At 39.0% G+C, this 26,385-nt stretch overlaps 2 protein-coding genes and 1 non-coding gene across 4 annotated transcripts in view; 2 read left to right on the top strand and 1 right to left on the bottom strand.

The window, feature by feature from the left end:
* SRP19 (signal recognition particle 19) overlaps window positions 1–26,385 on the top strand; it is an 823,764-nt gene that overhangs the window by 99,855 nt on the left and 697,524 nt on the right. The window lies entirely within an intron of this gene.
* Window positions 1–26,385, bottom strand: part of EPB41L4A (erythrocyte membrane protein band 4.1 like 4A) — a 275,596-nt gene that overhangs the window by 8,333 nt on the left and 240,878 nt on the right. The window contains exons 19-23 of one of the 2 annotated variants that reach the window (XM_050793057.1): window positions 19,259–19,306; window positions 18,613–18,681; window positions 17,288–17,398; window positions 17,036–17,117; window position 16,462 (exon numbers count right to left, since the gene is read on the bottom strand). In XM_050793057.1, the coding sequence (XP_050649014.1) occupies window position 16,462; window positions 17,036–17,117; window positions 17,288–17,398; window positions 18,613–18,681; window positions 19,259–19,306 (311 nt within the window). Of the gene's footprint in view, window positions 1–10,549; window positions 13,405–16,461; window positions 16,463–17,035; window positions 17,118–17,287; window positions 17,399–18,612; window positions 18,682–19,258; window positions 19,307–26,385 lie in introns of those variants that run through there. The other variant, XM_050793056.1, reaches the window with a different exon arrangement.
* Window positions 9,822–9,954, top strand: LOC126957780 (small nucleolar RNA SNORA13). The gene has a single exon (XR_007726948.1). It is a non-coding gene; the product is annotated as a small nucleolar RNA SNORA13 (small nucleolar RNA).

The raw sequence follows: 26,385 nt of genomic DNA, 5'->3' as shown, positions 1-26,385 counted from the left end.
ATTCTGCATTTCTAAAAAGCTCTCTAAGTGATGTTGATGTTGATGGTCCAAAGATTGCAATTAGAGTAGAAAGGTTCTCTAAAGTATATACTTCAGTAAGAAAAAAATTATCTCAAATAGATGGTCTGAGATGCAGGAGCGAATGAAGATCAAAGAAGTGGTAACCTGTAAAAAAAAGTATTTAATGACTGTATAAAACGATAAGAATAATGTCAAATTTGTGAGTTTAAAAATATACAATAATATAATTAAAATACTGAACAATAGCACCTAAGTGGAGTAAAAGGTAGCTAGCATCAGACATTTCTAAGGTCCTTGCTTTGTTTTTTTTTAATTCAAGAAGAGAACAAATATATATTTACATATTATTTTATTTTTATTTATTTTAGAGACCAACTCTTGTTCTGTCACCCAGGCTGGAGTGCAGTGGTGCAATCTTGGCTCACTGCAACCTCAACCTCCAGGGTTCAAGTGATCCTCCTGCCTCAGCCTCCCAAGTAGCTGGGACCACAGGTGCATGCCACCACACCCAGATAATTTTTGCGTTTCTTGGAGAGATGGGGTTTCACCATGTTGCCAAGGCTGGTCTCAAAATCTTGAGCTCAGGCGATCCACCTGCCTCGGCCTCCTGAAGTGCTGTGATTACAGACATGAGCCACTGCACCCAGTCCCATATTATTTTATATATTTGGTCTTTTTTTTTTTTTTTTTTTTTTTTCTTTTGAGACAGGGTTTCTCTCTTGTTGCTCAAACTGGAGTGCAATGGCATGATCTCGGCTCACTGCAACCTCCACCTCCTGGATTCAAGCAATTCTCCCGCCTCACCCTCCCTAGCAGCTGGGATTACAGGCATGCACCACAATGCCTGTCTAATTTACCGTATTTTTAGTAGAGACAGGGTTTCACCATGTTGGCCAGGCTGGTCTTGAACTTCTGACCTCAATTGATCCGCCCACTTCAGTCTTCCAAAGTGCTGGGATTACAGGTGTGAGCCACTACGTCCAGCCATATTTAGTCTTTCTTAAGTTAGATATGCAACTTAAAATTTGAGAATCCCTGAAAAACTATAATTTGGCTACAAATAACTTCCATACTATGACAGGAGAAAAATATTAAATAAAAACAATTTTTAACAAATCCAATAGAAGACCAAAATATAAAAAAAGAAAGAGAAGAAAAAAAAAATAGAAAACAGAGAGCTGAAAAGAACAAAATAAAATGGTAAAAATTAAAACAAAGGTATAATATTTACATTAAATAAAAGTGAACTAAATATTCTAAGTAAAAGACAAAGATTATAAACCAGAATCTTTTAAAAATCCAATCTTATGATATTTACATTACTGCTATGGTCTGAATGTTTATGTCCCTCCAAAATTCATATGTTGAAATCTAAATTCCATGGTGACGGTATCAAGAAGCGGAGCCTTTAGGTGGTGATTATGCCGTGAATGGGATTAGTGCCCCTATAAAAAGGCTTGAAGGAGCCTGTTAGCCCCTTTCACCTTGTAGGGATGCAGCAAGAAGGTGCCATCTATGAGGAATTGACCCTCACCAAACACTGCTGGCACCTTAATCTCAGATTTTCCAGCCTCTAAAACTGTAAAAAATAAGTTTGTGTTGTGATAAATTACCCAGTCTAAGGTACTTTGTTATAGCAGGAATGGACTAAGATGACAATGACATACCTATACTATAAGGACACAAAAATGGAAAGTAATAAGATGAAAAAAGATAAACCATACAAATACACACCAATAAAAGTTCATGTGAAATCATAAAGAAAAAAATTCTCGAAGCAAAAAAAATTTACCAGATTCAAAGATTACATATTAATGGAAATTTAGTTATCTAGGAAGATATATCAATTATATGAATATGGATGCAATATAATAACATAATTTCAAATATATAAAGGACCAGGTATAGTGGCTCACACCTGTAATCTCAGCACTTTGGGAGGCTAAGGAGAGTGGATAGCTTCAGTTCAGGAGTTCAAGACTAGCCTGGGCAACATGGCAAAACCCTGTCTCTACTAAAAATATAAACATTAGCCTGGCATGATGTTGTGGACCTGTAGTCTCCAGCTACTGAGGAGGCTAACATGGGAGGATTACTTGATCCTGGAAGGTGGAGGTTGCAGTGAGCCGAGATCAAACCACTGCACTCCAACCTGAAAGAATAAGACCCTGTCTCAAAAATTTTTTAAAAAAGAAAAAGGGGCCAGGCACAGTGGCTCACGCCTGTAATCTCAGCATTTTGGGAGGCCAAGGTGGGTGGATCACGAGGTCAAGAGATAAAGACCATCCTGGCCAACCAGCATGGCAAAACTCCATCTCTACTATAAATACAAAAAATTAGCCAGGCATAGTGGCACGTACCTGTAATCCCAGCTACTCGGGAGGCTTAGGCAGGAGAATTGCTTGAATCTGGGAGGCAGAAGTTGCAGTGAGTCAAGATCACGCCACTGTACTTCAGCCAGGGCAACAGAGCAAGACTCTGTCTCAAAAAAAAGAAAAGAAAAGAAAAGAAAAAATATACATATATATATAGAGAGAGAGAGAGAGAAGGCAAAAAATGACAGAAATACAAGGAGACATTAACAAATCCATATCATAATGGGAAACCTTAAAACATGCAATAGCTGATAGATCAAGGAGATTAAAAATCGGTAAGGATATAGAAGATTGGACTAATATGGTTAATAAGCTAGATCCAAAGGACATATTATGGAACATAGCATACAACAAGTAGAGACCACAGAATATTTATAAAAACTAGCCACCTATTAGGACCTAAAACAAATTTCAAAAAAATCAAAATCTTATAGCTTTATTACTTATTATTATTAAAAATAAATAACAAAAATATAACTTACATTCAAAAAGATGCCATACAGTAGAAATTAAAAATACATCTCTAAATAACTCAAAAGTCAAAGAAGAAAATGCAAAAATACTTAGAAACAGATATGTAGCTGGTACACACCAATATGGCCAAGTTAATTGGTAAAACATTGAAAAACATTTAAATATATTAGGAAATACTGTAGTAATAAGTATTAGAAGAGGTAAAATTAATGATGCCAGTGTGAATATAAACTGGCTAATTTAAACTACATATACAATATTGCAATCCCCAGAGACAAATGGATCTTCCGCTACTGCGGCATTTGAGAGCATTCACGACGCTATCCTCCAGTTCACCTGACTCATAGTAAGCTTTCCAGCACCAGTGGATACTCTGCACAATGCACTCAGGGCTTTAGGATGATCATTAGGTTTTCATTTTGCTAGACTTACATAGTTCCCACTACTCATAAATATATTGTTTTTACTTTGGACATATGTATGTGCACTGTAATTCTTACGTAAGCAGTAATTGCTCAGCATTTTGATATTTAACATTCAATAATTTACACAATGATTTTAAACATTATCTTAAAATCAAATACCCACAACAAAGAGACAGTTTTTCCTTCAATATTCTTTTTACATATAATTTACATGATTAATCTAAATCTCCAGGGAAATTTTAAAAGACATGATATTAATAATGAGGCACAGCATGAAAAAAATTATATTGTGCAAAAATTGGAACAACATGGAATGTCCATGTTACACTGTGCAAGCATAAATAGCCCCCACAAAACTTTCTTAAATCTGAAAGTGAAAAGAACTTGATTAACAAATGTGGAGTGATTTATTATTGCTAAAGTGACATAAATGCTGGATATAAATTGTGCTAACAGAAAAAGTAGTATCAATGAAGTTTAAAATACTAAGTAATTACTAATAAAATGCACAATCCTCTAGCACACATTAAGAATGAAAAAGAAACATACCTGAAGGAAAAGCAGAGATTTCAAAAGATAATCAGATACTATAAGGAACAACTTCCTACCAACATATTTAAAAACGTGCAGGAAATGTATACTTGTCTAGAAACTTAAACTTAACAAAACTGACCAAAGAACTAGAACACCTGAACGGTCCTGTGTCCATTAAAGAAATTGAAATCAGTAGTTTAAAATTGTCCCACAAAGAAAATACTGGACTTAGTCTTAAAAGTGGAATTTTTTAATTAAGAAAAAGAATTCTGACATTACACAAAAACTTTCAGGTAAGAGAAAGAGAGGAATAGTTCTTCAGATTACTTTATAAAGCGAGTACAGGAATACTCCACAGATTTATATTTTCCCACTAAGTTACCTCTTGTATTTAGGACCATAACATCATACAACATTTCAGACTATATTTATATAGAAAAAAATTATATTTTAGATCCCAAAACTCAATACAACATTTTTAACAACAACCAAAAAAAAAAGAGTGTAGGAAATGCTTTGAGATACATCATAAACACAATTAGTAATATGACAGCATCATGTGTCAGCATATCCAAAAGCATCCTGAATATCAGTGACAGGGATGTTCCACACAAATGCCACTGATGATACAAGAGGCGTTACTGTTTCATCCTCAGTGTGAATCATTCTCTGACACATTTCTAGAGTGACTTTCATATTTCTTCACCACCACCACATCTTCCTCCTAATTATAACAATGAGACTGAATAAAAGTCAAGAAAGTGTTGAAGAACTTTATAGAAAAGGAAGCAAAACAAGCAGAAAAGCAATTACAATGAAAGAAACTCTATTACTGCTAACAAAGCAACTATTTGTCAACAACTATATTATTTGGGGGTCAGGAAGCAAATTTAATATAGGTTTACCATATTTTACTTACATTTTAGGAAATTCGTTTGGGTTCACAAGTAATCCATTATAATTTTGCCATTTAAAATAAAGAGAAATAGACTCTGTTTTTGAACAGAACATCTAATTTTCAGAAACAAATTATTAATGTTAAGTAGATATCTATGTAATTTTACTAACAAATTTTTAAAAGACAGTATAAAAAAATAACTACAGTCTCATCCATAAACAGAACTGCAGTAACTCTAAACAGAATACTTTTTGAAATGACATGTTTTGTTTCTTCCAGAAATGCAAAATTGGTTTAATATTAGAACATGTATTAATGCAATTCACCAAAATAACAAAAAAAGAACCCATATGTTCATCCATAGAGACAGAAAAAGTAATAAAATTCAATATTCACTCACAATTAAAAAAAAAAAAAACTATTAGCAATGTAGAAATAGAAGGAAACTTCCCTAATCCAATAAACAATAAAAAAGGCATAAAAGTGTCACACACACCATACACACATGCTGAAACATTAGGAGCACTGGCTCATGCAATTATGGTAGCTGAGAAGTGCTAAGATGCTGTCTCTAAGCTAGGGGCCCAAGAATGCCAGTGGAATAGCCAGAGAGCAGGTGGTGTAGATTCCAAAGGCCTGAGAACCAGGGGAATTGAGGGCAGAAGATTAATGTTCCAGCTGATAGAGTCAGGCAAACAGCAAGTAAATCCTTTCTTTCTCCCCTTTTTTGTTCTATTCAGGCCCCCAAAGGATTAAGTGATGCCACCCACAATGAGGAAGTAAATCTCCTTTACTCAGTTTATTGATTCAAATGCTAATCTCTTCTGGAAACATCCTCAAAGACACACCCAGAAATAATGTTTACCTAGATGGCTGAGGATCCTGTGATCCAGAGTTGATACATAAAATCAACTATCACACATACCATTTTCATATAGATGTCAACTCTCCTTCAGTTTATCACAGATCCAATGCAATTCCAATAAAAATCCCAACAATCTTTAGATTGTAAAGTTCAATGAAAAGATGAAATATGGCTTTAGCAGCACAATCCTGAAGACAAGCATCATCAAACAATGATTACCAAAAGGTAGAAGGAGTATAAGTCAAAGCAAAAGTGGACCAGTTCGATTCACTGAACTTTACAATCTAATTCTAAAAACTATGTGCAAGAGAAAAGGGACAATAATAGCCAAGACTTCCCTGAAAAAGATAATGGTGTCTGGGTGGTGATATGGATGTGGGAGGGCAGGGTATTTGCCATTGCAAATATCAAGACATTATAAAAATATAATAATTGAGATGGTGTAATATTGACACAGGAGAGACAAATAGACCAGTAGGGCAGAATAGACAGTGTAAAGGTACATCCATACAAAAAGAAAGATAAACAAAAACAAACAAACAAAAAAACCCTGATCTGTGATGATAGTGGCATGGTAGATCTGTGTAGAAAGGATGAGCTATTGATAAACCATCTTAGAACAACTGGTTATCCCTAGCACTCACTATAAGCAAAAGTCAGCTTTATATGGATTAATTATTTTAAAATGCAAAACTCTCACTTCCACTCCTAATGAAAAAATCAGGATAGGACAAGAAAGGGTGGAGTAACAAATAAAGCTCACTTACTGTCTACCCCTTATAGGGTATATTAGGTTGCTCTTGCTACCATAACAAATTAACACAAATGCCTTTCCTCTGCCTAATTTTGGAAAGTTTGGGGAGCAGATACAAAGGGAAGAAGAGAAAAAAGGAAAGTGGGAGCAATAATGTAAAGCCATTAAAAGAAAAACAGCATGTTTTCCCCTTTCATAAGAACTCAATCCAAGAAGTTTCCATATATGGGGTAGGGATAAAAGAGAGGAAAAGTCTAGCTCATATGAGTCATTTATTGGATGTCATTATGTACCACACACAATGCTATGTGATTCCACAAACCTTTCTTAATTATTTAAACTAACCTAAATAGTACATGTGTGTAGTTATTACCTTTAAATGAGGAAACTCAGGTTCACAATGGTGGTCACATACCTAAGGGAGCAAATGTCAGAGGGAGATATAAACCTAGGTATGCTGGCTGCCCCAGTCCAAGAAAATTTCCTCTCTCACTGCATTCGTCCATTCTCATGCTACCAATCAAGACATACCCGAGACTGGATAATTTATAAAAGAAAAAGGTTTAATTGACTTACAATTCAGCATGTCTGGGGAGGCCTCAGGAAACTTACAATCATAGCGGAAGGGGAAGCAAACACATCCTTTTGCACATGGCAGCAGGAAGAAGAGCAGAGTAAAGATCTGGTGAGATCTCCCGAGAACTCATTCACCATCACGAAAACAACATGAAGGCAACCAACCCCATGATTCAATTACCTCCCACCAGCTCCCTCCCACAACACGTGGGGAATATGGGAACTACAATTCAAAATGAGATTTGGGTGAGGACACAGCCAAAACTTGTCACCGACTTTGCCTAGCAAGAAGGCAAGACTAAGGTGTTTTATAATCCCCACACTGTGCCTTTCGCTGTCTTTAAAGGACAGTCTTGGTGGTATTGCCTTCCTTCCACAACCTGCCTTCTGCCCCAGATGTTACAGTGACTTCCTAATGAAGTCTGGAGTTACTTACCTTCTTGTAATAATTATACATTTACTACTTCTGTACAGTCATTGTCTCCAGATTGATTTTGTTATCATTCATGCTAGTCTTTGTGTGATGACCACTGGGCTGTGAGCCTGAATTTTCTTTTTTCTTTTTTTTAAACCACTTTATTGAGGTATGACTGAGATACAAAAAGTTGTATTTAATGTATATAACTTGATGTATTTGGAGATAAGCTCTTTTTCTTCTCTTTTTTTCTTTCTTTTATAGAATTAGGCTTCCAAGAAACAACGAAAGGTGCTAAGACTGGTCTCTGGATGAATCTCTGCTGCAACTTAGAGAAACATGGAGACCTAGTTGTCATCATACAACTTGTCTTGCTGCCACTCCTGTCCCTTCAAGGAGTTATGGTTATCAGGAAAAAAGCCAATTAACGAACTCTGCTTTATTTTTGTGGTGATAATTAATCAACTCTAAGATTTCAGCATAAAATCCCATTACCTTACCCTATGTGACAAGACCCTAAGTGCCTTGCTCTTGCCTGGCTCTCCAGCTGCATCTTGTCACTCTGTACTCCTTACTCTACTCCAGCCACACTGTCCAAAGCCTCCTGTCCCCAGATCTTGCATAACCGCCTTCACACATCTGCTCCAAGTTCACCTCCAGTCTTCCTATGCCTAGCCCCATGAGCTACTGAACACTTGAAATGTGTCTAGTCTGAACCAAAATGTGCTGGAAGTATAAAATATACACTGGATTTTTATTACTTAGTAGATATAAAAGAATATCTTAATAATTCCATTAATTCTATATTGATTGCCTGTTGAAATAGTTAACATAGGTTGGATTATTATTAAAATTAATTTGACCTGTTTCTTTTTACTTTTTTTTTTTTTTTTTTTTTTTTTTTTCTGAGACGGAGTTTCACCCTTTAGTCCAGGCTGGAGTAAAGCGGCGCAATCTCAGCTCACCACAACCTCTGCCTCTACCCCGCCCGGGTTCAAGCGATTTCTCCAGCCTCAGCCTCCCAAGTAGCTGGGATTATAGGCACCCGCCATTAAGCCCGGGTAATTTTTGTATTTTTAGTAGAGACGTGGTTTTGCAATGTTGGCCAGGCTGGTCTTGAACGCCTGACTTCAGATGATCACCTGCCTCAGCCTGCCGAAGTGCTGGGATTACAGACATGAGCCACTGCACCCTGCCTTCTTTTTACATTTTATGTGGCAATTGGAAAATTTAAAATTACATTCATGGCTCACACTGTTTCCATTGGATAGCGCTGCTCCATGGCATGACCCTCTTTTGCTGCCTTCCTGGCACTTACATTGTGGAATTTCAGCATCCGGGCTCACCTGGTCAGTGGCCTTCTCACCCAAGCAGAATGTACCACAGGAACCTTGCCTGGCTCACCCACATCTGATTCCCAGGCACTCAGGCCAGGGCCTGTGCATAGTAAGTGCTGACTGAATATCTTTCGAATGAATGACCCTGCTCTTCCTCAGCCGGAGACATGAATTCTGTCGGGTCCCAAAACACGTGGTCTAAAGTCCTTTGGGCTCCTGTTGCTGCCAGCACTGACAATATGCTCTTGACCCTGGGCGGGGTGGGCGGGGGCGGGGGGGTCTGGATACTTCCTCTATGGAAAGAACTGGTCACAAAACCGCAGAGGTGACTCAGGCTGAGAACCCAGGCTCCTCTTTCCCTTGGTGACACGCCCCGCCCCTCGGTCCCTCACTGTCACTTCTCCCTCCGGCCACACGGCGGCGTCTCGCGAGAGTGCAGCGGCCGATGGTACAGCTCGCTCCCCCTCGCGCCCTCGGACAGTGGGTCCTTCCACTTCTAGAAAAGGATTGTGGGACGGCAGGTCGGTCTTTCTTCCTTTTGGTGCGAGCTTGGCGTGGTTTTTGCGCTGGGTCTTCCGGGATGGCGCTTGGCTGTGGCCGCGTGGTCTCTCACGCCGGGGCGCCGGGCAGGGGAACGCGGCCACCCTGAGTCTGGTGAGTCGACTGCGGCGGCCGGACCGTGTCCGAGGTGTCCGGGGCCGTGAACGCGTGAAGGGTAAGCGGCCTGGCCTCGCGCCTGCGTTCCCAAGCTTGGAAACGGGGAGCTGGTGGATTTGTGTTTAGATCATCGACTATGCCCGGGAGTTCTCCAGATAAGCCTGGTTTTATTTTCGTTAGTGAAAAGGCCTTACCTGACTTTATGCCTGCCCTGCCCCCGGGTAAAATAACTTAAAAGCAGAGGGCCTGGTGACGGCTGTTTCCATATGCGGTACTCGGCGGCAGTGATCACCTACCCTGCTTGTGAGTTTTCACGTTGGTGCGAGACGAGTCGCCATTTAAAACGCATCTCATTTCACTTTTCATTACTAAGTCGGATTTTAAATAGAAAATTTCTCTGAAATGTAGTGTTCGTTTTTAGGCTGTAATCAGAAGATTACTGTCAGCCAGTCAACAACCTTATGTCCTAGAGCCGACCTCGCGCAGTGTCAGCCTTTGTGTTGCCCATTCACTTTGGAAACTAGTGAATGTGGTGTCAAAAAAGGCGTAAATTAAACGCTTTGCAGCCTTTTCCTGCCCTTGAATTTGGTATCTTTGGTGTAGGAGCTGCATAAGTAACAGTTGCTGCTTTTACATTTACACGCGTGATCTTGACCCCGCCAGCCACAAGTGTATGGTTTGTCTTAACCAGTTTTAATTTTTGTTCAGGTGGAAGATGGATGCCTGAAGTGTAGACTGCTGCTAGCTCAATACCATCTTGGAGCACAAAGGTGACCAGAAGGTAGGGTGATATGTCATAAAGCACTTTGTAATGGGAATTTTTATCACCTTTTAGATTGGGGCTCCTTCTCTAGTGAGTATTAACGTTAGTGGTACATTCGTAGTGTTGCTCCGTCTGTAGCTATTTAGGTGAGTTAACAAATGGGACAGACTGCACAGCTTATTTTTGGGAAAGTTTTGCTGATACATCCTGAGAAGCCCAGGGAAATAAATACGCATAGTACTGGCATTCTGGATCCCTTAAGAATTGTTTTTATGTGTAGTCATTGAGTTTTTTAAAAACTTGTCAAATCGCAGGCATATTAATTACCAAGTTCTTGATTAAAATGTTACACAAAAATATCTGCTGCCGAATTGAGTACTTTATTTTTTCTCTTAGGATGTCCTTGGTGAAGAGTTTGAAAATTTGGTCTTCACAAGAGTTGCTTGGCTCATTTGAAATTGCCGGGAGTCTGAGGATTTCTGACATAACTGCCTGTTGGAGTCTGTAAATACACACTTAAGACAGTGAGGATGTGAATAAATATATTAATGCACTTTGACATTTGTGTTTTAAGTGATTAACTGCCAGAAATAGCTGTTTCTAAAAAGTTATAAGGGAGGAGGGCTTCTTTTTTGATCAGTTTTCACTGTTGTCACCATAATTAATAGCCTTACAATAGCTTGTGTTTGGCCCAAAGAGAAATGTACTTTCTTCCAGTGACTCAAAAATTGTGGCGAGAACTAGACTGATTCTAGTGACAGGTGTGCTTTACTGCACCCAATGCATACATTTTTTCCCTCCAACTAGATTGTACACTTAATATTGGCATATCTTCTGCCTTCACTTTGCAAGAAACAACAAATAATGTATTCAGGTATTCAAAAAATTTATTGAAAGCACTGTACTAGGAGCTAAGAACACGATGACGAGCACAACACAGTTCTTCCCTTTGGAAACAAAGTTGAGTGGAGGGAATGTCATCACATGTAAAACTTCACTATGAGTTTCATGATAGGATTTTCTTGGGGAAACCTGAGAAAGAGTTGAGACCAAAGGTATGTGTCATACTTTTCACAAGGCAAAATTGGGGAAATGACATGCAGAGGCTTGGGCTAGAAAAAAGATACCATAAGTCCACTTACTTTGGTGACAGTTTTGGCTGCTTTCCCTCTTCAGTGCCTTGTTTCAGAATTGAGTTGTTTACTGAGGCATGTAAGATGGCTATTATGGGAGGTGGGAGTGTTACAAAATGAGGCTGAAGAGGTAGGTAAAGAAGCCAGACACACCACTTCAGGCTCCCTCTGGCTTTATTAAAGCAAGATAAGTCCATGGTGGAAAATCAGATTTGCAAAAAAAGGTAGTTGAACTAGGTTGCTTATTGTTGTCTAGGCGAGAGACCATCTTGCACTAGTAAAATTAGTGAAATAAAATTGTTTATAGTTCGATGACAGAGCCAACTAGACTTGGTAATAGTGGAGGTGTCCATAACTGCTAGGTGTCGAGCTTGCACACTGATGAGCATAATGACTATAAATCCAGTTGGGGAGCAGCATTTAAACAGCTGAATTCTTAAATTACCTTTAAGAAATCCAAATGGTCTTTTTGCAGTAGCACATTACTCGGTAGTCTAAACTACAGAAATAAACCTTAAGGCCATGGGTATAAATGGTATCTACCCGGGGTAGAGGAAGAGGGCCTAGGGTTTGAAGTTAGAGAAACTCCACTAATGGCAAGGTAAAGCATGATAAGCTAGAAAGGGTGGTCAGTATGTGGTAGGAGCAAAATAGGATTACATTAAAGAAGCAAAAGAATATCCTAAAAATTATCCCTGGGATTAAGTGACACAGTGATTGATATTAATCACTTAAGATATGGATTAGTTGAATTGAGGGCAATGACTAAAGATAACTCCTTGCATGAAGATTGGCTGAGAATGAGAGGAAAATCATAGTTGCTAGAGGGTGGGGGGTTGTAGTTATGAAAGATAGTTTTCTTTAGTCTTAGTTTTAAATTTAAAACGAAGTAGCAAGGATCTAGCTGAGAGAATGATTGAATACATTAATATAGGAGGAGGAGATACAAAGATCCTGAAAAGGCTGGGAGAGAGCATCCAAAGCACAGGCGGAGAGACAAAAAGGTTAGGGCTGCTGGCAGCTGTGGAGAGAACTGTATGTGGTAAGGGGGAGATGTAAGACATCCTGTGTAAGTATTTTCCCCGTAGACTGCAAAGTCATCTATGGAGAGGAAAGGTCCAAAATAGTCACTGGGGAGAGCAGGTGAGTTAGATGGCCAAGCAGGGTGGATAGATCATTTGAGGTTTGGGGTGAGGGATCAACTGAAATCCACATAGACTTCTGAAAACACAAGACAAGAACACTTTAGAAATTAACACTTAAAAACAAAGCTTTTTACATCATTTGTAAATAACTGGTGGAACTTAACACCACAAAATACAGTATTATAAAGAACTATATGAATAAAAATATCTGCAGTCTGGAAGTGATGCCTCAGTCCTTTTGCATCTGGGCGCTACTTGAGAACCACCCCAGAGCTGGGAAGACGTCCTCCCACTTGTACTATTGCACAGCAGGCTAGTTGCAGTTCAGATTTCCAGAATGTTCATCAGATGCATCTGGTCTTGGTTGTGGTGGACACAGACACAACATAGTCAGAAATGAATGATTGCTATCCTGTTCCAGAAACGAAAATGCGGTTTCAAGTGAATTTTTACAAAATACTTATTCTTCCAGTTCAAACAAAAAGGTGCTTCAGCACGACTGTGCTGTAGTTAAACCATGCCTATAATCCCAGCACTTTGGGAGGCTGAGGCAGGCCAATCACTTGAGGTCAGGAGTTTGAGACCAGCCCCCAACATGGTGAAACCCTGTCTCTATTAAAAATACAGAAAGAGCCACGTATTGTGGCGCACGCCTGTGAGGCAGGAGAATCGCTTAAACCCAGGAAATGGAGGTTGTGGTGAGCTGACGTGCTGCTGCTGCACTCCAGCCTGGGCGACAGTGGTAACATCTCAAAAAAAAAAAAAAAAAGGCAAAATATAACATTGTCTTATGCTGAAATACTCGCAGGTCTGAGATTTGAATCAAGGTATCTATTTCACAGTTTCGAAAGTACCAGTGGTGCACACAACCTTCCCACCCCTACCCTTGACCCTTCATCAGGATCAAGTCTCTGTCTTGAGGCGGGAAGCTTGGATAGTTTTTATTGTTTTTGCTGTGTGTTTTCCAGCCAGGTTGTTTGGAGATATCTGAGGTTTTTCTTCCATCAGGCTATCTTTAGACCCATTTCTTCTCTAAAATAAAATATATTTGAAAAATACAGAAAGATTCAGAAGAAAACAACCAAATGAAGTATTTTAATTACATCAGAAACCAAGCTGCTCTTAAATTGAAGATACCGAGTTAATTCAAAAGTTTCATAATACCAAAAGCTATTCAATAAATGTTCCCTCTAAATAGTTGTGCAAAATAAACAAAGTTTGTATTTAATCTTTGTTTAATATACAAAGTTAGTCTGACATTTACATTCATAACGATTTTATTCATGAATATTAGGCATAATTCACCCAAATCTGTCATTACTTTTGTTAATAATTCCCAAACCAGGCTCTCAACCTTCTCACTTTTGCAAACAGAATAGTGATGGAGAGAGTTGGAGGCAATTTATAATCCCCTGATTTTATTTTCAGCAGTCAATGAATGGAACAATGTCTTGTGAGCCCCTATCACTTGTCTCGTATGGAGAAACAGGGCAGCTGATTACCAGAGCCTGGGCACCAAATCCACTACTTTGTAAAACTTAGGTTTTACACATCTCCCATCATCACAGGTGGAGGCTCTGAGAATGACACTAACTCACATCTGCTCCTTCTTACGCAAACCCCTCCTGCTGTTACTTCCAAGAGATGGCCTAACATTGTTAGTGTATCAGGCTGGCAAGCATATTTCCTTCCCCAAATGTATATGCCCACAAATAATGGGCTACACTGTCCCAATCTATTTTGAGATTTGTTTGAGCTAAAAAAAAAAATCCCTCTTTTAAAATGCAGTTACCTTTAATCTGTTCCTATGACTGGCTTAATTTGTTTTACTGACATTCAAAAAGCACTGATGGAATAATTATTCTGCCTATCATGGGAAGTATGAACCAGTCTATTTGGGATGGAAGATTTCTGGATAGCCAGAGGTCAGAAGAGGACACCAGTGAATGTGAGAGGAAAATATAGCAGAAGAATTACCAGAAAAGATTGCTAGGAGAGGACCTGAAATAAGTACTATGTTGTTTGTCTAGGACTGAATCTGTCCACTCTGCAGACCTTAAGAAATTAAGTTGCTATTCTTCCCCATTCTTAGCAGCCTTTGCGTGAAAAGGCAAGGTGAGGTGTAGGGCAGGTCACTGCCAGAACTCTGGTGGCATTGTGGTGGAAATTAGAACTTAAAAGTTGCATTAGGAAATGCACCTTTCTAGATTCCATTGGTCACTCCAGCCCCTTCTCCGCATGGCAGCCAATGAGATGAGTGGCTTCCTTTAAGCACTTGGAATAAAACAATAAGATCCAAATGTTTCCCACAGCCTTTAAGGCCTTGTGTTATCTGCCTTTCCCTTCATGCTCAGTGCATGTTGGTCTTTCAGCTCCTCAAATACCCAGGCCCTCTCCAGAGTCAGCATTTTCCCTATATTCCTCACTCTGATTACATCAGCCTTGCAGCCACTCACATGGCTGTCTCCTCACCTGCCAGGTCTCAGCTTTAAATGCCACTTTCTGAGATGGCCTTCTCTGAACACCGTAAACATGCAAAGTGAGGTCACTTTGTTGCTCCTCTAGCTCAGGCATTTCTTTGTAATGCATACTCCTATTTGTTTTAACTGTTTACTTTTATGCCTCCAGGTCTAGGCTAGGGCCATCAAACTTTTTTATAAAGAGCCAGACTGTAAACTACATCCTGTTTGTGTCACATGTTACTGTTACTTTGTTTTGCTTTTAAACAACCCTTTAAAGGTGTAAAAACCATTACTGGCTTCTGGGCTGTACAAAGGCAGCAGACTAGATTTGGCCCTTAGGCCATGGTTTGCTGATTGCTCAGACCAGTGCTTGACATTCCTTAGATGGGCTCACTGGATATTTACTGAATTCAAAATCAAAAGTGTTCTGGAGACAGGCTTAGAATCAGTGCCACTGATCAGAAGATGCATGTGAGTTCTTGTGTCCCGCAAAGTGAAAGCTATTCTTCCAACTTAGAATGTGTGTAAGTTTTTTTAATTCCTGAGTGGAAATAAAAATTACTACTTGTATTGAAACCAACTAAAATTTAAGACAAAAAAAAAAAAAACAAATGATAACTGCTTATTAATCATCACAATAACCGTAGGAGGTAGGTTATCTACACTGTATAAAAATTGAGGCTTAGAAGTTTAGCAGTATTAAAGTTACACAAGTAGTATGCAGAGATGAAACACAAATTATTCAGGTCAGTCAGAATGCAAAGCCTAAACTTAATCATGAATATAATTTTGAAAAAGTACTGTCAACTTTAAACCAAATGTCTATTTGGACAACCTATTAGCTCTCCCAGGCTGATCTCATCAAATATTACGCAGATTATAGTAGAAGCTGTGTTTACCATGCAGACCTCCATTCTAGACTGAGGCATTCATTCTCCAGCTGCTGGGAGTGTTGCCTGCCATGTAGCTCAAAACTGAGCCCCTCCCCAGGAACTGCCCTCAGTTGAAGAGAACCCCCCTCCCAGAACATCCCTTACCCAGTGATTTCTATGCGGTGAGTGTGAATGTGTAAAGGTTCAACCCCCCTGTCTCACGGTAGGATGAATTTGAAGAGCCATCTCAACTCTAGAGCTCCCTGTGGGATCAGCTCTTGCCTCTGCCCAAACGCGTCTTTCACTTTCTCCCCAACAAGTGTGGATCCCGTGGGCACTTTCTAACAAGCTTCCTGCATGCAGATTTCCATTTCAGAATCTATTTAGGGAACCTAACTTAAATTAGCACAGGCCTTGCTCCAGTCATTGATAAAAACAAAAAGGGCCACACATGATAGATACTGCTGGTGTCAGGCTTCTTACGTGATCCAAAAACTGTACATGTGCTTACATGCATTTTTTGGGATGAGAGTCAGTAGATACAACTGGCTTTTCTAAAGGATCCATGATCAAACGACACTGAAAACCACAACACGACGAACAATGGGCTGACCCTGATCCATCAGACACATCAACTTTGTTTTTAGAGTTTTACAGTGGTTGTTTAACCAGATATAAATCCATCCAACTGTCTTATTCAGCCCACATTTTTTCCCATCTTATTAAAAAATACATTATGAGAGGTGGTATGAAACCCTTCCTGAACTATGTTTGCCACAGTGCTCCCCTGATTATCAAATTCAGCTAAGTGTTAAAGTGATTTTGTTAAGGCAGCTAGGTGTTCTGTCTCTGAATTCCTTTTTAACTACATTTTGAAAACATTTCCAGAATGAAAGTAATTGTGATGGAAAAGACAGAAATAAAACAGGACTTAAGTAATTCTTCTGTCTGCTATTAGTTAACAATGTGAGTCTGTCACTTTCTCTTTGTTTCTCTGGCTCAAAATACCTGTTGTTATTGTTGCTTTTTAATTAGTGAAACAATTGTTTCTTTATTCTGGCTCCAAACAATCTTACAATCTTTATTATCGTCAGCTTTGCCCCACTACCTCTACCTGTTATTCCTAACTCTTCCCAGATTGTACCAAGGTTCTTGATCATGCACTTTTCCTTCCATGATTTTTACACGTTCTTTTAAAATACAGAATCTCAGAATGACATTAAGGTTTCACTGCCTGCCCTACCTCCCCAAAGGAACTTTCCAAAGCACAAAATGCTTCTCAAAATTGTCATCAATACAACACCTTCTTCAAACCTTACTATTACTAACCTGATGAACTGTAGCGTCCCCAGAACCCTGAGCATCCGAAGAACGAGTCACTGGAAGCGGTGGTACAAGATCTGTTTTTGAACTGCAGAGAATGAGTTTTAGAATTAGTGACTGGAACAGTACCTAGAATCAGAAATTAAGTTGGAAGAGTACTGCAGTGTACATATAAAACATTTCCATGAGCAAGTAAAGTTCTTTTCGACTGCACTGTTCTGGAGCCATGATGGTGATGGCTCTGGCCTGCCCACTTACTTCACTTCCGAGAGAACTGATCGCTCCCCATCTGAACACTGGGACCGGCGATACTGCCGGTAACTTCGTGGCGAATGAGAATGCCTGATGCGGACTGGGTCACCTTGTGTCCTGAACAAGCAACCAAAAAAAATGGGAACAAACACCCAAAGTCAGAAGAGGAAAAGTAGGAGTTCTTCCTTAATATTGAAACCGCAAAAGAATAGCAACTTTCAGAGTTTTAAAAAGAACTTGACTCCTCTAGGCTTTGAAAGCCTGAGTGACTTAAATTTCACAAGAAAAATGCTCCCTTGACCATATGTGAAAATGAAGCTCTTTATAGTTATTTGTGTATATATTGTGTATATATATGTGTGTGTGTATGTATATTTTTTAACCACCAAATTTTAAATGAAATTATTCCTCACAGTGGAATTCTTTTTAGTAGCGTGGAAGAAAACAAAATCTATAATGCAGACAAAATGGCATTCCTAATGGAAAAAGTTGGTCCAGTGTCCTAGCTACTAACATTAAGAATTCACTCTTCACTTGAAAACTGCTAAGAAAGTAGACCTTAAGTGTTCTCTCCATTAAAAAAAAAAGTATGTGAGGTGATAGATATATTAGCTTGATTTCAGCACTTCACAATGTATACATATATCCAAACATCACATTGTACACTGTAAACATACACAAATTTTATTTGTTGATTATACCTTAATAATTAAAAACAAATGAATATTCAAATCTTTGCCTGAAGAGGGGGACAGAGGGTGGCTGGGGTGTACCAACCTGCTATTTAACTGTGGTAGGAAAGCAGCATAGCTGCAGAAGGGGAACAAAGCAGGCACTCACTTTCTCTTAACCAAGTTCTGGCAAGGCAGAAAACACAGCCAACAGGTATGGCTCCTCTTACACTGGTGACTAGGGACTCCTGCTGTGCTTTCATGAAGCCTGTTCAATTTGCTGCTTCTATGCCAGAGATTGGACTGGGCTCATATGAGAGTTTTATGGTCAACATAATTCTCTTGGTGTAAAATAATGGATAAAAAACTTTATCAATGAGAATCGCAGAAAAGAATTTATTTCGAAACTGACATTAATCAGGAAAAGCCCCCTTGTACCTACCATGTACAAAGAGGTGGCTAACAAGACATGATAGTGATTATAGTGTAGAATAAGTAGCTTTAATACACACTTTTCTTCCTCTTTTGCTACTGTCACCTAATTTTGATTAAAATGTAAAGACAAATTAAAGCACTGCCTGGAACACAACTGAAGAATTAGAATGGATTACTCACAAGCACTAATAAAGCTTTTGTGAGAAGATTTTCAAAGGCACTCACTCTATTTTAGTGTACGGAATCTCTTTCAATTGTTCTTCTGACAATCCGGATGGATCCACAAGTTCCTTTCTGTAAAGGAATAAGCAAGAAAATGATAGTTGTGGTGCTGGTATAAATGCTAGTATCTTTCACAATTGGCAGCTGAGTTTTCCCTTTCTAACCTTGTCCCAAAACAGTGTTAGTAAAACCAATACAAATTTATAAAAACTAAAAATGTGTTCAAGGAAAAATAGGAGGGGTAAAACCTTTTCTGTAGCTCTTTTGTGTTCTTTCAATTTTTCTACGTTCAGACTCCAGCCATTCCCCATTTCCCTATAAAAGATCTGCTTCTCTCCCCTGTGGTGGGTGTCTTTTTTCTTCTGGATTTGTTTTCCTTGGTATTTATTTGTAAACTATTGGCCTGTCTGGGGTCCATTTAGAGGCGAGACTAAATGACCCAAGGTGAGGAGGTGTCAGGGCTGCCTGTAGATAGGCTCTGATATGGTAAGGCACCATGACCATGTGCTCCCCGTGCCTGCTACACATGGTGGCAATGGCTTTGGCAGGCATCACGCTGAGGCTGCCTCTCAGTACCAGCAGTCTTTCTTCCAACTGCATTAAAACTACGTGGGTTTTAAAACAATGAGAAAGAAAACCTATTACTCACTGAATGTGCTTCCATAACTCTTCTTTTGCTTGGATATCGGGGCTTCTCCTATAAATAGAGAAAATAACATTCATCTCTACGAACATGCTTCATCTCACAACCTAATAACTAACTTTAATAGTTTTCAGACTGTGAAGTTCTTATTTGCCAGCTGAGAACAGACAAGGAAAGACTGGACAGGGACAGCCATTGTGATGGGTAGTATAAAGACACCAGCAACTAAATTGCTGCTACTGCCGCTGAAGGAAAATCATAAAACCTAGTGATAACCAGAGCTTCATTTAATGAAAGACCTCAGAACTGCAGGGCCATATGCCTCCCCCTCCAGTGGTAACTGTACAGTGAAGGATGATTCAGGGCGTCTGTTTCTGATCTTTCCAGATATTTGTAAGTAATGGTAAAAGAAGAACTCATCCTGATTCTAGAAAGTCCCAACATGATCTGTGATTACCTACAAGAAGCAACCACCACAAAGAGAAAGCAACTGGTGGGATTGGCCCTGATGGCAGACTGTACCAATGACCCATCTTTCATGTTACATCTGGTGTTGCATTTCTGCAACAAAACTTGGGCCAGCAAATGCTAGGACCTATTTGTGGCCTTGGCTCATGCTGCCACCCTCTTTACGCCCTTCTCCATCCCCAACTATTGACTCTGCAAATCTTTTCTCCAAGAAGTATGTGAGTAGATATTATACTACTGTCTTTAATTTCCTAGAATGAAAACTTCAGTCAGCATTCAAGTGTTTGTACTCTCTGTAGTATCAACTATTACTCCCACTGTAGCAACGAATACTAGTAATCTATTATCTCTGCAATTGTTGACACAATGATTTTTCTTCATAGTGAGAAAATAAGCTTTCATTGGTCGGTCCCTTTAAGAGAACAGAGATCGAGTAATAGGCCAAAAGAAAGAACAAATAACAATTAAAAGCCACCGATCCTATGGAATTTTATGTGATTAATCTGCATTAGCATTTGGGGGGCTCAATATTGCTTTTAGTGTATGATATCATTAATGCTTTCATTTTTCTCAGTTCATAAGGGCACCACTATGGTATTCTGGTAGGGCTTTCTGAACCTACAGAATACACTAAGCTACTTTCCCGCCACTGACCAAATGGCTTTTCCTTTGTGCAGGGGGGAAAAAATGATCTGTCTATAAAGACCTTTTAATTAACTCAGGATGAGACAAAACATGAAAAAGCGATGAAATCTTGGTCTCAGACCAAATATGGTATTGTTAAATGTAGATGTTCTTTGTTATAAGAATAAGATTAGGCTGGGCATGGTGGCTCAAGCCTGTAATCCCAGCACTCTGGGAGGCCAATGAGGGTGGATCACTTGAGGTCAGGAGTTAGAGACCAGCCTGGCCAACATGGCAAAATCCCATCTCTACTAAAAATACAAAAAATTAGCTGGGTGTGGTGGCATGTGTCTGTAATTCCAGCTGCTTAGGAGGTTGAGGCATGAAACTCTCTTGAACCTGGGAGGTAGAGGTTGCAGTAAGCCGAGATCACACCACTGCACTCCAGCCTGGGCAACAGAACGAGAGCCGGTGCCAAAAAAAAAAAAAAAAAAAAATTGTATGTTTCTTAAAAATCATAGAAACTGCTTCCTTGGTGTCCTATATGGACTCTGCCTTTCCTACATTTGGTTGGTCTGATTTGCTAGATAATATGTTAACCCCATTAAATGATACTGTCAGAGAAGGTGCTAATATTAAAAAGCACTAAGGTGTTATTCCACTCTGACAGAATGATGGTTCAGCTGTGACTATACCCCAGGATCTACTTCTCACAGTCAACCAAGAGTCTGAAGTATTCCATAATATCCAGGTTAGGAAGCTGTTCTACTGATCATTATTCTTATTTCAGGAAGGTATGATAGTGGACATATCAGCTGTCTTCTAGTTACAGCAGGGTTTCCCACCCTTGGCCCTACTGACATTTTCCATACTAATTCTGTGTTGTAGGAGGCTGTCCTGTGCACTATAGGATGATCAGTAGCACCTGTGGCCTCTACCCTCTAGACACCAGTAGCACCTCCCCAGTGTGACAGCCAAAAATGTCTGTAGACAATGTCCCCTTGGAAGCAAAACTGCCCCCAGTTGGGAAACCACTGATTAAGGGTATGACCTAGGAATTCAGTGGCTGTGGTTGGGTAGTGGAAGCCAAGTTATTATAAAGATCCATTATGTGAGTACTGGAATAGTGCTGGAGAGAGTGACAGTAAAGCAGAAACTCAATCTTAAAAGAATGAGGAAAATGACCCAGGGTGCAGTTGATGACAATTACCGGAAGTGGTGAGTGGTATCATGTGAGGGCATGCAATTCAAAGCTGAATGCTTTTAGGGCGGACATGGGGAGAATGAGAAAAGTTATGAGTGGCCAGGAGGACACACACCCCATGATAACCGGCCTAGGGGTGAGAGACAGTGACTATGAACAATACATTAAAAAACTGATAACATGATAACAGTGGATATGTCTGAATGCTGGTATTGCAGGTAATTTTATTTTCTTATTTATGCTTGTCTATATTTTCTGATCTTCTTAAGCCAGGAGAATTTCTTACCTTAGTTATCAGGAAAAAAATAAGAGTCTTTTCATGTTTTGTTTTGTTTTTTTAAAATACTGTGATTGTAATTCCACAGGAAATGCTTTTCATTCCCATCTCAGAAGAATTAGAGAAATGTTATCTTTGTTTTCTTCTTTTTTTTTTTTTTGTTTTGTTTTGTTTTGAGACAGTCTCTCTGTGTCACCCAGGGTGCAGTGCAGTGGCCCCATCTCGGCTCACTGCAAGCTCTGCCTCCTGGGTTCAAGCCATTCTCCGGCCTCAGCCTCCCGAGTAGCTGGGACTACAGGCATGCACCACCTCACCCAGCTAATTTTTAGTAGAGACGGAGTTTCACCATGTTGGCCACAATGGCCTCAAACTCTTGACCTCGTGATCCGCCCTCCTCAGCCTCCCAAAGTGCTGGGACTGCAGGCGTGGCCACTGCATCTGGCCTGAGAAATGTTATCTTAAGCTGAATGCGATCATCAGTCCTTCTAGCCATAAACATTGATCCTAAAAGATTAAGGAGTTTAGTCTTTATCTTTACGTTCTATAGCACCATGAAAGTCATATCTTTAAATAAACTAAGTTCTGACGTGGCCAGTAGTTTCAAACAGTTTTAAGGCAAGGAAAAGTTCCAAAGCTTAAAAAATGCTAATTTTCTGATTGCTAGACCACCTGTGATTTCACAAATGTCAACACAAGCTGCTTGTTAATGAGGAATGTATTATTTTTATGCTTACATCTGCACACATTTAATCAATAATTTAGGATGAATTCATGATCTGCAGCTTGGTGTGGATTTAGAAAGCTGTGGAATTTCAGCAGTCATTTTTCTTAATTTGAGGCACTTAATTATGCCGATGTTTTACTTAAACTCTCCAAATAAATTCCTAAGGAAAGGAAATAGAAACCTAAGTTATCCAAAGGTACGACCTATATAGAAAATAATCATGCAGCCCAGTATTAGTCCAGTATTTTTCAAAAGCATCCCTCCTCCACATACAAATATTCCACTTTAATCAGATAAATTAGTTTGATGACACATCATTCACAAATCACTTCCCTTATTCCAAAACCCTAAAACAGACATATCATAAATCTACAAAGGATTTAAACTCCATCACTGCATATAATCATTTTATATAGTCCCCAAACTATTCAACTATATTATCTAAAAGTATACTATGGGCAATACATTATCTAATAATATATTTACTATATTTTGTATATTATACTAAAAAATATGGCAGTATTTTACTTTTTTTTTTTTTTTTTGTCCTTCTTTATACTGATCACTCCTCTGAAAGGAAATTTAGAGTTGAAAATATGTACATTTACAAAACATCTTTATTTAAGGAATTCAAAGTTCCTAACAAATATCCCAGTCATTCTTTGTCACATTCCTGACTGGTTAAAATAAATCTAATTAGATGTCTTACTCTTCTCCCTCCCCCTCCAAATCAAAGAAGCCTTAGGAAGCCACTGAGATGAACAACTTAGCTGCTTAAGATCGCTCAGGAGGCACTTTGGGTTGGGGGTGGGGGTTCATGTTATATCTTCACTTACGCACCAGACTTACATGTTTTGTGTGTAATTGAGAACATCACCCCGACAGCCTCATCTTCCACAGTATCAGTACTTTTCACTAAAATAGTAAGATATTATCACCACCAGAGGGAGCACGAGCCTTCTCTTGCACCCAGGTTTGACCTTACCAAACTATTGTTTATACTTTAATGTCTCTTCCAAATATCCTGCTGAGTAAAAGGTTCACTCATGTAGAAAAGCAGGTTCAACAAAGCTTTTTTCCTAGTGATAAACATCAACTGTAGCTGAAACATGTACTAAATAGAACTGTACTTCCCAATGTTTTACCAGAGGAGATCTAATCATATTTCAGCTTAACGCTTTTTAGTAGAAAACAGTTTTGTATTTTATACTACTCTGTGTCTCCGGTATTTAATAATGAATTGATTTTCTAGCTATTTATTGGGGATAAAACACAAAAATGAATAATGATGTATCATAACATTCTGACCCTTAATGGATACATAATTTACATATACTGCAGTAGGAATTTAAGAATATGGGAGTAATGGAGAGATCAGTGGTTTACTGTACATCTGAAATGTCAAATATACATATATATGTTTATACAGTACATATATTTTAAAATATTTTCTATATTTTATATATATATATCTGAAAGATAATTTTGATTGCTTTCCTTGAATACTGCCCTAGCCATGTTTCCACTTTTTCTAAGCGATGCGGTCTCACTATGTTGCCCAGGCTGGTCTTGAACTCCTGGCCTCAAGTAATCATCCCTCCTCAGCCTTCCAAGTAGCTGGGACTACAAGCCACCACGCCAAGCTCATGTTTCCACTTTAAAGAAAGCTGTAGTGGTTCCTAAATCCTCACACAACCAAATTCTAGTCTCTAAGGACTTTATGTGAGTTGCCTTACTCTACTCTCTTCATTTCTCACCACTTCCTCATCTCAAGGAAAAACACAAATACCTTGCAGTGTTTCTAGAGAAGAACTAAGACCTGGGGGAACTTACTAATAAAGGCTGTAACACAGGCACGACCTCACTTAATGCTCAGCAAAATCCTAAGAGCATGGTACCATGAGTGTTGTAGAAATGGAAACTCATGGGGATCAGGTAATAAGCTGAAGATCCAGAATGCAAACGACAGCACCCAGCAGGTGTTTTATTAATTGTAAATACATCTCAGGCTTTTAACAGTCATAGCTCAAATAAAGGACAGAGCCCAGTGTGTGCTATGTGAAGTAATCCATCATCCTTAAGAGTTATAACACTTTTATTCAGTTGCCCACTTGACATTTCCATTAATTGTCTACTTGGCATCTCAAACTTAACAAACAGAAATCTTGATTCTCTCCCCCAAAAACAATCCTGGCCCATCCCTTCCCATCTCAGTAAAACAGCATGCTACCCACTCAGTGGATCAGTTCAGAAACTCAACGTCATCCATAATACCGCTCATACTACAAATCTGTCAGCTTTAATTCCAAAATGCACATTCATCTACTTCTCTTCATTTCACTACCACCATCTTTTCTGAGCTAAAGCCATTTCACCTTGACCACTGTAAGTTTTCTAATTGCTTTCCTGCTTCCTTTCTTCCTCTTTCTCAATCTGCTTTTTACCCACAAGAGCAACTTTTTTTTTTTTTTTTTTTTTTTTTGAGACGGAGTTTCACTCCTGTTGCCCAGGCTGAAGTGCAATGGCACGATCTCAGCTTACTGCAACCTCACCTCCCAGGTTCAAGCAATTCTCCTGACCCAGCCTCCCAAGTAGCTAGGATTACAGGCACCCACCACCACACCTGGCTAATTTTTGTATTTTTAGTAGAGACAAGGTTTTACCACATTGAGCAGGCTTGTCTTGAACTCCTGAACTCAGGTGATCTGCCTGCCTTGGCCTCCCAAAGTGCTGGGATTACAGGCGTGAGTCACCATGCCCGACCAGCAACTTCTAAATGAACTACTATCCACATAAATACATACATACATATATATATGTGTGTGTGTGTGTGTGTGTGTGTGTGTGTGTGTATTTTCTACTTTAACTGCACTTTGGCAATATCACATAAGAAATCTGACATAGGTCCTACTGGACTAAAATCAAGGTGTTGGCATGGCTGCATTCCTTTCTGGAGACTCAAGGGAAAATTCATTTTCTTGTGTTTTCCAACTTCTAGAGCTGCCCACATTTATTCATTCAGGCCTTTTCCTCTATTTTCAAAGCCAGCAACAGCAGGTTGAGTCCGTTTCAAACTGAAACACTTCCTCTTCTGTTACCTCTTCTTCCACTTTTAAGAAACTTATGATTACTTTGGGCCTACTTGGATAATCCAGGATAATATCTCTGGGTGAGGGTCAACTGATTAACAACAGCCTTAATTCCACCTGCAATCTTAACTCCTCTCTGCCATTTAGGGTCATATATTCACACATTATGGATATTAAGCCATGGACATATTTCAGGGGTCATTATTTTTCCTACCACAGTAACTATAAGGTTTTTCCTCCTCTTAATTTCTTTATATAAAAACACACTGTTTAAGCAAAGATACATTAACATTTTAATATGAGGCTTCTAACAGGCAAAAATAAAATATATGACAATAGCACAAAGGACAAGTGGAGCTATATTTTTCCAATGTTTCTAAATTTTAAATAAAATGTTACAATATTAATCTTAGGGTGTGATAAGGAACCATACTGATAAGAATCATACAGAGAGAAAGCAATAAGTAAAAAAATAATAAAAGTATAGGTAAGACATCAGTAGAGAAAATAAAATGGAGTATCAAAAAATATTCAATTCACACAAAATAAAGTAGGAAGGGAGTAACAAACCAACAAAAAACAGGCATAATAAACCAGAAAAAAGAACAAGATGGCAGACTTAAATCCCAAAATACAAATAATTATGTTAACTGCCAGCAGGCTAAACATTCAACTTAAAAGGGATTGTGAGGCTAGAAATAAAAAAAAAAAAAAAGACCAACTGTCCACTGTTTACAAGAGGTGGAC

This window comes from Macaca thibetana, chromosome 6, assembly GCF_024542745.1.
Source record: "Macaca thibetana thibetana isolate TM-01 chromosome 6, ASM2454274v1, whole genome shotgun sequence".
NCBI lineage: Eukaryota > Metazoa > Chordata > Mammalia > Primates > Cercopithecidae > Macaca > Macaca thibetana.
The sequence above is the reverse complement of the archived record's forward strand: the minus strand, read 5'-3'. Positions and strand labels throughout refer to the sequence as shown.